Source organism: Opisthocomus hoazin, chromosome 19 (assembly GCF_030867145.1).
Source record: "Opisthocomus hoazin isolate bOpiHoa1 chromosome 19, bOpiHoa1.hap1, whole genome shotgun sequence".
NCBI lineage: Eukaryota > Metazoa > Chordata > Aves > Opisthocomiformes > Opisthocomidae > Opisthocomus > Opisthocomus hoazin.
Genome location: NC_134432.1, coordinates 16,521,761 through 16,534,647, shown reverse-complemented (window position 1 = coordinate 16,534,647; position 12,887 = coordinate 16,521,761). Strand labels below are relative to the sequence as shown.

General features: G+C 41.8%; 2 protein-coding genes across 7 annotated transcripts in view; one reads left to right on the top strand and one right to left on the bottom strand.

The window, feature by feature from the left end:
- STRBP (spermatid perinuclear RNA binding protein) overlaps nucleotides 1–1,287 on the top strand; it is a 78,311-nt gene extending 77,024 nt beyond the window's left edge. Inside the window, exon 20 of the mRNA XM_075439202.1 lies at nucleotides 525–1,287. The gene's annotated coding sequence lies outside the window, so the exon portion shown is untranslated. The remainder of the gene's footprint in view (nucleotides 1–524) is intronic.
- Nucleotides 1,288–3,566: 2,279 nt separating this feature from the next.
- RABGAP1 (RAB GTPase activating protein 1) overlaps nucleotides 3,567–12,887 on the bottom strand; it is a 74,623-nt gene continuing 65,302 nt past the window's right edge. For all 6 annotated transcript variants that reach the window (XM_075439058.1, XM_075439053.1, XM_075439057.1 and 3 more), the window contains 7 exons: nucleotides 12,288–12,380; nucleotides 11,034–11,144; nucleotides 8,156–8,260; nucleotides 7,567–7,650; nucleotides 6,840–6,911; nucleotides 6,088–6,285; nucleotides 3,567–5,299 (listed from right to left, as the gene is read on the bottom strand). In XM_075439058.1, coding sequence (XP_075295173.1) covers nucleotides 5,177–5,299; nucleotides 6,088–6,285; nucleotides 6,840–6,911; nucleotides 7,567–7,650; nucleotides 8,156–8,260; nucleotides 11,034–11,144; nucleotides 12,288–12,380 — 786 coding nt within the window. In that variant the 3' untranslated portion in view covers nucleotides 3,567–5,176. The remainder of the gene's footprint in view (nucleotides 5,300–6,087; nucleotides 6,286–6,839; nucleotides 6,912–7,566; nucleotides 7,651–8,155; nucleotides 8,261–11,033; nucleotides 11,145–12,287; nucleotides 12,381–12,887) is intronic.

Sequence of the window (12,887 nt, the reverse complement as noted above, 5' to 3'; positions counted from 1 at the left end):
TGCTCAGCAGTTAGTGATTCGATTGGCTTCTCATTGCGCAGGGTCTCCATGGAGAGACAGTACAAGGCAGCCACTCATCACGTTATAGATCAAACAGTTCAAGCGCAGTGCTTTATTAGTTCTCACATCCCATTTCAAACCTTTCCACTTCAGGAGGCCTCAATTCACCTCTCAGCAAAGTTGGCGCGATAAGGGAACAAACCTGGCTATGACTGTGACAGGCTCGCATAAAAATTATCCCCCCAGAATAGCAGGTGCTGATGCTACGCAGCAAGAGAACATACCACCTTCCTCAACCTGAGGGGCCTACGGTATTGTCTGCACAGGGTGAAAAAAAAAACCCACACGGTAATTTAAATCCCATACAGGTGAAGAGAAAATTTTACACCTTCTCTACAAAGACCACTAACGCACTACCAACACCACCACCACCCCCACCCCCCCCCCCCAAGTATTATCAATTTCCAGGGATTACCATTTTCTTCTGAACCTCTGCTATCTTCCCCTGGCCTGGTGCTCTCCAGACACCAGCTCAGGGCACTGCAGACGCCGGAGAGAGCAGTCCGCTGAGGGAACCCCCACAGCCACCACCAGCGCCGCCTGAGGGAACCGCCATGCTGAAAGGCCCCTGCTCCCCTCAAGGGCCCAGGATCAGGGCCGGCTCAGCAGCTCTGCCTAGGCCGCTCGGGTGACCGCACTCAGCCCCTCCTTCCTGCCCGGGCAGACCCAGCCTTTCCTCTCACCGCCGCCCTGCTCCACGGCCCCTTTCCCCCGGTGCCTCACCCACCACGAAGCTTCCAACAAACAAGATGGCGCCGTGGAGAGGCCGCCGGGGGTGACGCCCAACGCCAACCCCACGAACCGCCATCTTTCAAGGGCTGCTTCTGCTGCCAATCAGAGCGCCAGCCTATCAGAGACGGCTCCGCGACCCGCAGGCTCTGCCCCCCACGCCTCGGGAAGGAGGGAGCCGTATCGCTACTGAGGCGGCGAGCGCCCCCCCCCGGCGGGGTTTTCCTCTCTGCAGCCGTACAAGGAGGGGCCTGAGGGGCTCCGCACTGCCCCTCCTCAGCGAAATCGGTCTCAGACAATCACCCGCATGTTAAACTTCAAAGCCAGCTCCGTTCCGCTCCTCTCGTGTGAGAAAACACTTAGCTTCGCTGCTGCCCCCGCGTCCGGCAGCAAAGAGGGCGGCTGCGCAGGGGCAGCCCCGCTGCTCTGCTGGCACGTGCTTCCCCACCGTCTCTCTCAGGGGACTGCAGCAGTGTGGCCAGGTTACCCTCAGAAAAAGCCTTCAGTAAAGGATTACCCTTTTTCCTATTTCATTAGCATGCAGAAAACGCAGCAAAATCAAGTCCTCATTCGTCAAAGTCATCACGGACACACAGCAGGAAATTCCAGCAAAATTCTGAAGGTTTTTGTATGCAGAGTCCTTGACTGTCTTTGGTAATAAAAGAAGAAAAAAGTGGGGAAAAGAGGAGGAAAATCTACGATAGAAAGCAATCCTCACCACGCACACAGACCCCACATCATCGTTATTTTTCTATTGAAGGCGGCCCTTCAGATTTGCTGACTGGCACTCGCCTCCCTGCTCCATCAGCACCGGGCGCGTGCGGGGCAAGGCCCTCGCCCCACGGCACCGTCCCCTCGCCCGCCGAGGGCTGGCAAACCGCCCCGGATTAAGCTCTTACGTTAGGCACCTCTGTGAAGCGTCTAAAGTTAGGCTGGATGAATGCAAGCCAAGCTGTTGAACAGATGGAGTGAAATCCTCCTCCTGATAACAGGAACTTTATATCACTGCCACGGATAAGAAGGGCAGCTAAAAAAAGTCAGGGAGGTGGTTATATAAATTTCAGGAAGGTTTACCAGCAATGCTTAAAGGTAAAACTTTCTGATAGATCTCAAATATCCACTTCCAGCTGCAGACCCTGAGCGGCCAAGAATTTCTGCAGCAAAGATGAGATACTATCGCTAGAGCTACCACACTACGAGAGCACAGGAGCTTAGCGATGCCACACAAACATGCAAAGCAGCAGGAAGCTGAGCCTGGAGCACAGAGACTTCAACCCCAGCATCAGCAGAGTGGCACTTACCTTGCGTTCAGTGCACAAAACCAGCTGAGAGACATACAGGAACAGCAAGGTGACCGACTACCAGCAAATAATGAACCATCTTACTAACGCCAAAAATGCTGCCAACTGCACCCATTCCTTCTTGCTTACAAGTCTGTAAAATATTCGTGCTTATAGCAGCTCTGACTCAATGTGGTTTTTTGTTTGTTTGTTTTACCTTGCTTATCCATAGTCTTGGAACATCTGCAAATTCATCTTCCTCACCTTAAAAATGACCCACTTCCAGGTGTCACATGTAACTGCGCTTCAAAAGATGTGCGACTCAGCACAGGATCCACTTTTCTTAATTAGCTGTGGATATTTTAGATGGAGTCAGATGTGAAATACATTGGCAGTATTTACTTTCAAGCATCAAAATCCTTCAAGTAGCTATCTAAAATAATCCATAATGACCGGAAACTGGCAATAAAATGTTTCGTATAAAATGCTCTGAAGCAGTGTCTCATTATGTGTGTTCCATGTGCATGCTGAAGTGGGGAGTACCGCGTGCAATTCTGACGTAGTGTTTACTTCGAGAGTGGAAGAGATCTGAACAATAAAGCCATTTTTCCCCTCCCTTTAAGTACCTCATTTTTGGAGGAAAGAGGAAAGTACGCTATTGCACTATTTCCCAGTCCCTTTGGGGAGGACAACTGGATGAAGTGCTTTGGGCTTGGGTTGTTTCTTCCTCTCCTCTATTTACCTTCAAACTTTCTCCAAAAGCTGTAATTATTGAGAAATTGCAGAGCTGAAGTTACCAAGGGATGCACCTCTTTGAAAGACAAAGCAGCAAAGACTACACACAACCTTATCATGCCATTCTCTTCAAGCAAAAGTATGGTTAGAAAAGTGACAGCGTGATAACAGCCTCCTAGAGCAGGGCTGCTTTCAGAGTCACCTTTAGTCATTTTGGTGACAAAAATACATTTTTACTCCTTGTTATCTCTGCAGAACACACACAGCGAGGGGAGCCTGCGCTGCACTGTGACCCAATTAGTGCAGTCGTCCAGTCACACAGCTAAACTCTAGGGTCAGCTACGACCAGAAAATCCTAGTGAAGATGACGTGAACGACACTTGACCCCGCAGAATTTGTTAGTGATGATAATAAGCAGAGCTAGCCTACATTTATTCTGCAGATCCAAGCAGAATTTGGAGGGCCATGGAAACAAAATCTTCCAAATTGGACATGTTTGAGAAATACTGAGTCACAAGCCTCAAGCTGCACAAGGTCATTTTTGCAGTTTCTTTTTTCAAAGCAAACCCTAGGTTTTATTACATAAAGCAGTGTTGGCAACACTAAGAATATGCAGTCTTTTTTAGCAAAGCCCTCTGCGGCATGACTATAGTTTTGCTCTTAGAGAAGCTTGCAGATGCTACTGCTTCTACTTTAAAGAATTAGTTTTATATTGCAAAATATTTAATTAATTTCCTGTTAAAATGAAATGAAACAACAAAATAGTTATACAATTTTACTAGTTTATATTTCAATTCATAAAGTATACACACTGCAACTATGCTACCACAATGTCCACGCATCTAATATTTGATGGAGTTACAGTATTTTTTTTTTGGTATTAAACAATAGAGATAATGTATGTAGTTAAGGAAAAAAGCTTGGACATAGCATGTTCTATTCCGTAGTTACAGAGTACATTAGCTAGCATTAGTACAGTAAACAAGAAAAAGGTAGAAATACAAAATAAACCAAATATCTTTATATACAAACCAGTGCCTCTTATTGTTACCAGCTTATACTCACACTGCACACAAAATTTATCCACTGATGCAATAGATACTTCAGCATAACACAAACCATTATAAATTAAAAAAATTACAAGGTGCAAAACTCCATTCTACAGCTTTCTGGTGAGAACTCAAGACAATCCAATGAATAAGAAATCCAAACACGTTTAGCACCTATTAGTGCAACTGCATCGAGCGTGAAAAATGACCTACACAACCTCTGAACATGTTACCAGCGAAGCCAGTTGGATAGCTATAAATGCTCGCAGCTACACTCACGCAGTGATTTTTGCCTCATATATATCTCAGTTTATTGTTTCTTTGTCCCATTCATACCTATGTGCAAAACTAAATCCTGGAAGCTTTCTCAGAGCTTCACAGAAGGCCTGCTACAGCTGGGTAAAAACAAACAAAACAAAACCAAAACAAAAAAACTGACAAGAAAACAGACAAAAAGACTCAATTAAATGTCAGACCATCCACATAATTAGTACTTATTAGCAGTCCTGGTATTGGGGATTTTAACGCTGTTGATATGTGGATCAAACAATATGACACAGAAGTGAAACGGAAATTTGCCAAGAACTCCGATTACTCTTGTCTAGCACTTAGACAAGTCTCCCAGCCTCAGGTTGTGAATTTGTTTGGCAGCCCATGCCAAAAAAGCCCAGAGTTGCATAGAATTGATTAGTAACAGAAAGAAATGCCAAACACAGAGAGATGGATGCTGCATCTACTAAAACAAAGTGGGGTTGCTCGACAGGAATGCTGAAATCATCCCCATTCATAAAGCAAAACATGTCACCTCCTACTCTCCATATCCTACCTCTGGGGACTGCTTTCTGGCACTGATGTACTTCTTGCTAAAGTTGTCTTTTTTTGCGTTGTTAGTTTTCTCATTTTTTCTTTTTTTTTTTTTTTTTTACTTTGTTAGTGACACTTTTCCTTTCAAATAAAATATTAAAAAAGGTTATAACTGTAAAAAAACCTATCATATGTAAACTTAACAATTAGGGTTTGGTTAAGTTCTCGTACCTAGTCTGTGAAAAGCCTCCAGCCAGACCGCAGAATGGAGTGTTTCTCTGAAGAAGTTCAATCTAGCTACATCACCTGTTAAATATCAGTAGTATGAAGATCCCATGTCTAGCAATAAAACCTTTCTTGTGTTTCCATCCTCTGTATCACTGACCTATTGAAATCCTGACATGCTGTGTTTCTAGTTTATTTACATTCTGGTCCTCTCATGTCACAGAATTAAACATCTGGCCAAGGAAGGCAACAAAAGGTGTTGTGTTGAGAAGGTGTGTTTGATAGAACTGCTTTTCAACAAGTCTCTTTTCCTTGGACTCCAGTCACTGTTTTTATAGAGCTTATTGTTCTGTTGAACCATGTTTTCTTTGCAGCTTGTACTTCATTCAATGCCAGACCCAAATGGTGCTCCAAATCCTGCAAATGGAAGAGTAATTTCATTAATTTGTTATGTGTTCACAGCACAAGGTTATACGAGTTAAACTTAGAAGGTTCTAGGACATCTACAATCTGTTGGCCACTTCAGAAGTTAAACAGGTCTTACATAAATTAGAAGTAGCACAACCAGCTGATGAAGAAAAAAAAGCTTTGAAAAGCAAAACAAGACTTGTGTCATTGCTCTTGGTGGAACATTCAGCTTTCTTCAGTACATCCAAACCCTTCAGTTCTTTCCCATCTGAGAAGGAGCTATTCCTGCAGGGAGTGGACTTGCTACAAACTAATTTTTACGTTCCTGTGAACTGACATACGAGTTTTATGCTAAAAGAACAATGTTGTCATATTTTACACAAACACCTCAAATACCCAGAGTGCTTTCCAATCACGTATTAAGAAACATGTCTACCATTTATCACATGTTACTTCTTCATTTAACATTGATGGTGAGATAAAGAAATGCATGATTCAGGACTTTGTGAGAGCTTGGATTTCTTCCAGGAAGTTGCAGAAGATCAGTCAAGTACTGCACTGCAGCCAGGCAGATGTCTGGAAGTTGTAGTAGCTGGTAAATACCGTTCATGCGATTTAAATGATTTTGTCTGCATACACGCAGTTTTAGACCCAATGTTTGGTTAAATAACCCATGCAGGAAATACCAGGTTATAGTTTCAACCAACAGGATCTGTTCCAGTCCCTCTACAACACACACGTTTTCCTAGGAATGCAGACACACCACAGACTACAACACGAAACCTCCAAAGCATTACCTGTATTTTACACTCCGCCTCCACAAGCTGCAGCTTGGTCTGGGCCAGCTCAAGCTCCATTTCCCTCAGCTGGTTTTTCAGCGTTTCCTTCTCCTCGTCCGTGTCCTCGTCTGAACCGTCCTTGGCAGAACTAGCAACCTTCACACGGCCTTCTTTATTGAAGAACTCCCGGCAATGCTCACAGTCATCTACTTTTTGCTAAAGTAAATATCTGATTGTGAACGCTTGCATTGAAGTGCTGGTGATATGATCAAAGCCTTTTCCTGCCGCTGCTCTGGAAGAGCAGCACAACATGAGAGGGACCACCAATGACTTGGAAACTCAGGAACTTTTGGGGAAGCACAGCTGAGCAGGAACTCCAGCCACCCCCAGATTTATGGGCTCTGGAAAACACTGCTGCATTTTTGGTAAAACGGTATTGCTACAATAATGGGCTCTGTACTGCTTAAATGTTACTTTATGGTAAGAGACAGTCAGAGAAATCTCCTCCAGAAAAAAAGACCCCTCAGAAAAATTAGCAGTTCTTATTGCCCAGCATCAACATTAGTATGTAACCAGCACAGCATGGGAGAGAGCTGACAGTTATTCACCTCTTCTCCAAGAACTCCCCCTTATCATCTTCTTTCCAAAACTGTAAGTCACTAAAGAACTCTCAGTCACCCTTTCAGTAATTAAATAAACTGTGTGCTTCCTGTTACGATTTTGCTAAGAGATTTAAACGCTGTAGACAGTGGATATATCTGGTCTCTTACCCGTATTTTCTCAATTTCAGCTTTATTTGCCGTTTGTTGCTTTTCCAGTCGCTCACTCAGCTGGGAACAAATCTGACAAGCAAAATTATGTTATCAGACTATTTATAAACGTAAATTTCCTCCCAAATGAATGCTAAAGCACAAATAAATGCTACAAGATTATTAACATGGATAGTCTGAGGGCTCTGAGAAAGCCAGGAAAATTAGGATGCTGCATTAAGTTGTCTCATTGTACATATTCTCATTCTCTACATATTCTTCTATGCCCAAAGGAAAAGGTGCACTTTCAACAGAAGTTATTAGCAGTTTGGCCTTGCTAAAGGAGCCAGAAAAGGTTAGGAATAGCATGGCTCTTTTTGTTGCCTTTGGGATAAAAGAACCAGGCAAGACATCCAGAGTAGCAAAAAACCCAATTCATTCCTCAAGACCCAGGTGATGCAAACTTAAGAATGTTTTGACAGTGATGGGCCCACTCAGAAGATACACAAATTTGCTCCCTTGACAGCTTATGATCAGGAGTTTGAATTCCAAAGCAAAAATCTTTAAAAGGAAAAAGTCATTTTTTTTATTTCTTAAGTGCAGTTACCATTTGAATGAAGAACGGAATCTGGGAAAGAACATGCCAAATGCATGGCACAGATTACATTTATTTCCAGAAATCTCCTGTAATACCTGAGAAAGTCTTGCAATTTGATAGCAAGCCACATCATCATTAAGTTGTATTTACCTGTTTGTAGTCACCAATAATAGAGCTGTTCTTCTTGATCTCTGACTCTGCCTTATCTAGTTCCCTACGACACATTTCCTTCAGCTGTAGGGAGGAAGAAAAAAAAAGGGGGGGGGGGAATTATATATTTGTACAATCTGAGAAACAACCAGGTGGTATTTCCTCCTTCTTCTTAACCTCAGTGCTTTCATGCCGGCCCACACTCTACACCAGGGAACAACGGTTTAGCTCAGCTCCATGCAGCCAAGGAAAAGCTGGACTTTGGTGGCCATCACTGTTAGAAAAATTGGCTAGATAAGAGACTAAGGTATTAAAAAAAAGTGCTGACAGCTGAAGTCCTGTACTGCTTCTCTGTGCAGCACTCTGGCATGGTCTGTACCTTCATGTTTTCAAGTTAAAAATTCACTATCCTATGAAGCACCTGGCAGGAGAGCAAAGAATTCTGCTTTGCTGACATCCTTCACACTACAGAAGAGGGACAAACATGACTTGGAACATTAAACCCTTCCCAAATTTGTCACTTTTTTTTTTTTTTTTTTTAAATTTCTCTACTGCACAGAAATGTGAAAATGACAGAAATGCCCCTAACCTGAGCCGATTCTTCTTCTAGGCGCCTCTTTTCTTCTTCTGCATCAATCAACTTCTGCTTGGTCATTAGGAGTTCTTTATTCAGAGCATCTGCCTTTTCCTCCGCCTGAAACACAAAGCGTGCAGTAAAGCACTGAAGAGAGGCTTTCTTGCTGTGCCGATGCTGCTAGGCAGCCATGGGCACAGGCTCCAGTAGGACACAGCCAAGACAGCAGTCTTTTCATGCCTGTTAATAAGGGTCTGTTCACTGTTATTAATAACAATAAAACTTCATTCTGAGAATTATTTTTCTAAAAATTACCACCTGCAACGGCAAAGCAGAAACAAATCAAAATCAACGAAGTATACCACTACACTCATCGCTCCAAAAGTCCTCTTTGAATTCAGTGATTAGTTTTAGCAAAACTGCAGTAGGAATTGCGCCAAAGAAATCCAATAACAGAAATAAGTTTTGTTTTCTCATCCAGACTGGAAGCTGACCAATACATTTTGAAGACAACAAAAGGCACAGAACAGCTCACAAATGTGCAAGACCAATAAAAGACTACAACCAGCTTAGACCAAAGTTCAATTTGCAAACATTCAACCTTGCAATGAAAACAGAATTAGTGAAAAATGCCTCTAGAACACTTCAAAAATCCCCAGAACTCTATGACACCTACCAATGCATGCGATACCATCTTTATTCTATCATCCAGAAAACACTGTGAAAAACTTGGCTGCCAAAGCAAACATAAGGGTCGGACCCTTTTCTCCTTAAAGAACAGATGTCCCACCAGAACCAGACAATCCTTTTTCACTGCAGTTTTTTAAGAACAAAGATCTATCGCTGAAATATCTCAGGCTCTTTATAAACCACTCAAAACTCTCTCTGCAAAGCCAAGACACCTTTTCCTGTCTTATACACAGCAACACAGAACTTCCCCATAGGTGTACGAATTCTACATAAAAATAGATCAATAACTCAACTGATATATAAAATCTTCAGAAAGTAGCTGTACCAATTCCCTTCAAAGGAAGAAAATCAAAAAGTGAGTTTTAGTCCTTAAAGTCCTGCTGATCCTTTAAAACAGATGGCAAAGGCAAAGAGAACATCTTTTCATTATACATCGTTTTTAAGCTGTTTTAAAGTTAAAGAAAACTGGGATGTGGGAGTCCAACAACAGTAGAAAAATGAAGCCTATTTTCTGGTCTAGGGCAAAGGATATTAAGGAAATTCTTGTATTTCCAAATGCTTTGCTTTGATCTTTTAGGCTGCAAGATTTCAGACATGCTATGAAGGTATCAGAAAAGCTGTGTTAAACAATGTCCTTTGGTGCTTTTCTTTCAGGACATCTAGCTAGTAGAATGAAATTTATAATTTCAGGATCCAATTAGAAGAATTAATCGGGGTCTTAAAGTACGATCAAACCTACCTATCTCCTCCTGGGGGATAACCCAAATGCTGCCAACATCATTTACCATCTTTGAAGGCATGACTGTTATATATCCAATGAGGTAGCTCAGAGATTTTGCTTAATTTTGTTCCTCTCTCAGCTCTCCATTTACACGAATCAATGTAAAAGCATAACTGTCTTGTACAGGCTCAAGCAGCCACAAACAACAGTTCATAGCTGATACAAAAAGCTTCTTCAGTACATTTTTTGCTGAAGTCCACCCTCTGAGTGCAACCGCTGGGCAGGCTGCGTAGCCTTTTATGAGCTATCTTTAACGAAGTGAAAAAGCGTAGGTAACCAGAAGCAAACACACCAACGCTTTGTGAAAACCCTGCTTCTAGAACGTACTTCTATGATTCACGATTTTAACACTGAAGAGCAGCAGATGTAATAAACCTGAAAGTCATAAACCAAACCTCATTAGGAGAGACATTCACCCATTAGCATCAACATTTACTATGAATATTTTTTCCAACAGCAAGTTTCCAGGAGACCGTGGGAAACCGTAAATTCTCTGAAGCAGATAAGCTGAAACATTTTAAAGCCTGTCAACTCCTGCACTGTATGATATTCAAAAGTCATTTGCCTTTGAGATTTCAGAAATGCACTTATCTTGGTACAGAACAAGAATGGCAAGACAGAAGCCCTTGAACTCTTCCCCTTGTCTCCCCAAGCAGACAGATTAAATGCGTTCTAGCCTACCACGTGCACTACAAACCCCGGTATCTTTCTGTCTCTGCACGTCCTGCAAAAAAAAAGCATATCCTAATAAAATCTCCCCAACACGAGTATGGGAGTGGGAAAGCAAGTGTAAAAAAACCCATATATCACAAAGTGAACCTGAAGTTTCCTCCTGAGAGCTCTACATGGGAAACAACTCAGGATGATGAGTTCACATGGGCAGATTTCAACAAGCCAAACGGAAACCACAATAACAGAGTTCTCGGAGTTGCCTAAGGTACCTGCGAATATGATTCCACTGAGCACCAGACAGACGCAGACTTTCAGGTTTATTAGGCACTTTGCAAAGGCCTGTCTGCTGTGAGATCTTACTCATAAGAATACCAGTTGAAGGAAAACAGAATACAGCACCCATATTATCTCTGTGACAATTCCAAGACCTGACTTAGCTCCTGCTAGACTTTCTTTTAATACACACAGAGAAGAAAGCAACTACTGAAGTACAGGCTCAGAACCTCTCCTCTCCCTCAAAATTACTCTGAATGCTTTTCAGAGTATTTAGTATTTCAGTCACCAGTCCTGTTTCCTGTGAACCTCTGACACAGGCCTATATATCATCAGTCTGCAATAAGGACATGGAATAAAGAATTCTATCCTACCCAAAGAAAAAATACTTTATGTTCTCTACTTTCAGTGAGAGGAGTAATGCCGAATTAGCCCTCGTATCTTGTCTCCACTAGACAGCATAAAGACGTGTCTTACATTGTCTAAATCTTTTCGCAGAGCAATCTTGCTGGTCACCAGCTCGTGTGCAAGATCATCGTTTTCTTGCTCAAGCCTCATGTTTGCTTCTTGCAGGCGCCGGTTCTCACGCTGTGAGAAACAAGACAAAAGAAATGAAGAAAAAGGTCTTTGTTTGTCTATAAAACACAATGCTTACTGTGCCTGAGCACAAATGTCTACCTTATATCCTAAGGATGCAAAGACAACTCTACCTGCATGAAATTCAATGACGACAGAACTAGCTAGCCATATCATAAAGATAACATAATGTAAATAAAATTTACATTATTTTACAAATATACATTTGTATATACATATACTATATATATACATTTGTATATACATATACTATATTTAGTATATACATATACTATATTTAGTATATACATATACTATATTTAGTATATACATATATTTACAAATTTAGTCTTGAGAAGAAACCACGTATAAATAACTCTGATCAGCTATTACTTGTTGAGCTACAGAAATTATTTTGAAGAATGCAGTTATGGGGCTGTCATTCTGCCATCAATACCTTGCCAGGAAGGTCCTACAAGTACTGATTTTCTTGGCTCAAAATAGAATTTGCAGGCTGGAAATACGTGAGAGAGGAGGATCCTGGGAAAACCACTCTATTCTCTCCTGTTACCACTCTCAGCACACAAACAGATATTCAAGAAAGTCCAGTATTACAGCAAGTTTACATAAAACTCTTCAGCTTAACATATATAAATTTATATATATATTTGGGTGTGTGTTAATGTGTTACATATATACATACATATTTTTATATAAAATTTATCCCTATGTTATAGTTATAAAATTATATACTTACTGTAACATACATAATTTGAAGTTAGGGAGAGGAGTAAAGGCAGGATTACAGTCAGTGGAAGGCAGAGTTATAATCAGTTAGGCATTTTCTTTCTGTTCATGGCTTTTGGTGCAATCGGCATATTACACAAGTGCTAGAAACGGGCTCCAGTGCAACAGCTGTATAAGCCCAAATATAAATTCACACTATTCCCTTTTTCATCGTAAAGGTGGCCTCACAACAACCCCATCCTGATTAACATTGCCAATATAGAGAGATTCACTCCACGTTCATGTAGCCAGTCCCCTCTTGTGTCCAAACTGGTCACAAAGCAAAAACAGCTCAAAGAAAAAGGAGTCAAAGCAGGAACTTCCTGCAGGTACTGTGTGTTAAATCAGACTGGAGTAGATAAGCGTTACCTCAAATCTTTCTATAGGATCCTCCTGTTGAGCTTGCTGCTCTCTCATGGTATGATACTCCTTTTCATATTTCTTCAGCTTCTTCTGGCTAATCTAAATTAAAGCAGCCCATTAGTTCCTGCCCAGAATATCAATAAAAGAACACAATTCATAAAGGGTTATGGTACAAGCTTTAGGCAACTCCTGCCTTCTACAAAACACAACTAATATTTCCACTCAATTTTGAGTATCAAAGTATTAGACATGCTCAAAAATTCTATTCCACTCAACACAGTGACAGAAGCATCCCTTCCTCTTATCCTTTTGTGGAACGTAGAAAAGTTTTCGAAAGGCACCCACAGGAGCATCCGACCCGAGTTCTCCTTGGTGCTGCGCAGCTTTTTGACGCTCCGAATCCTACAGTGGCTCAGCACAACAGATTGCCTCGAAACCCACAAGCTGTGTTTAATTTTTGAACTAGAACGATGCCGAGGTTTCTTCGGCTGCTTTTTCAGCTGTAACATTTATCATCGTGCAGAAGCATTCGGTTTACTTTACATGAGACTGCAAACACTGAAAGGGCAAGCGCAGGCTCAGCTGACATTCCTGCCAGTGTCACTC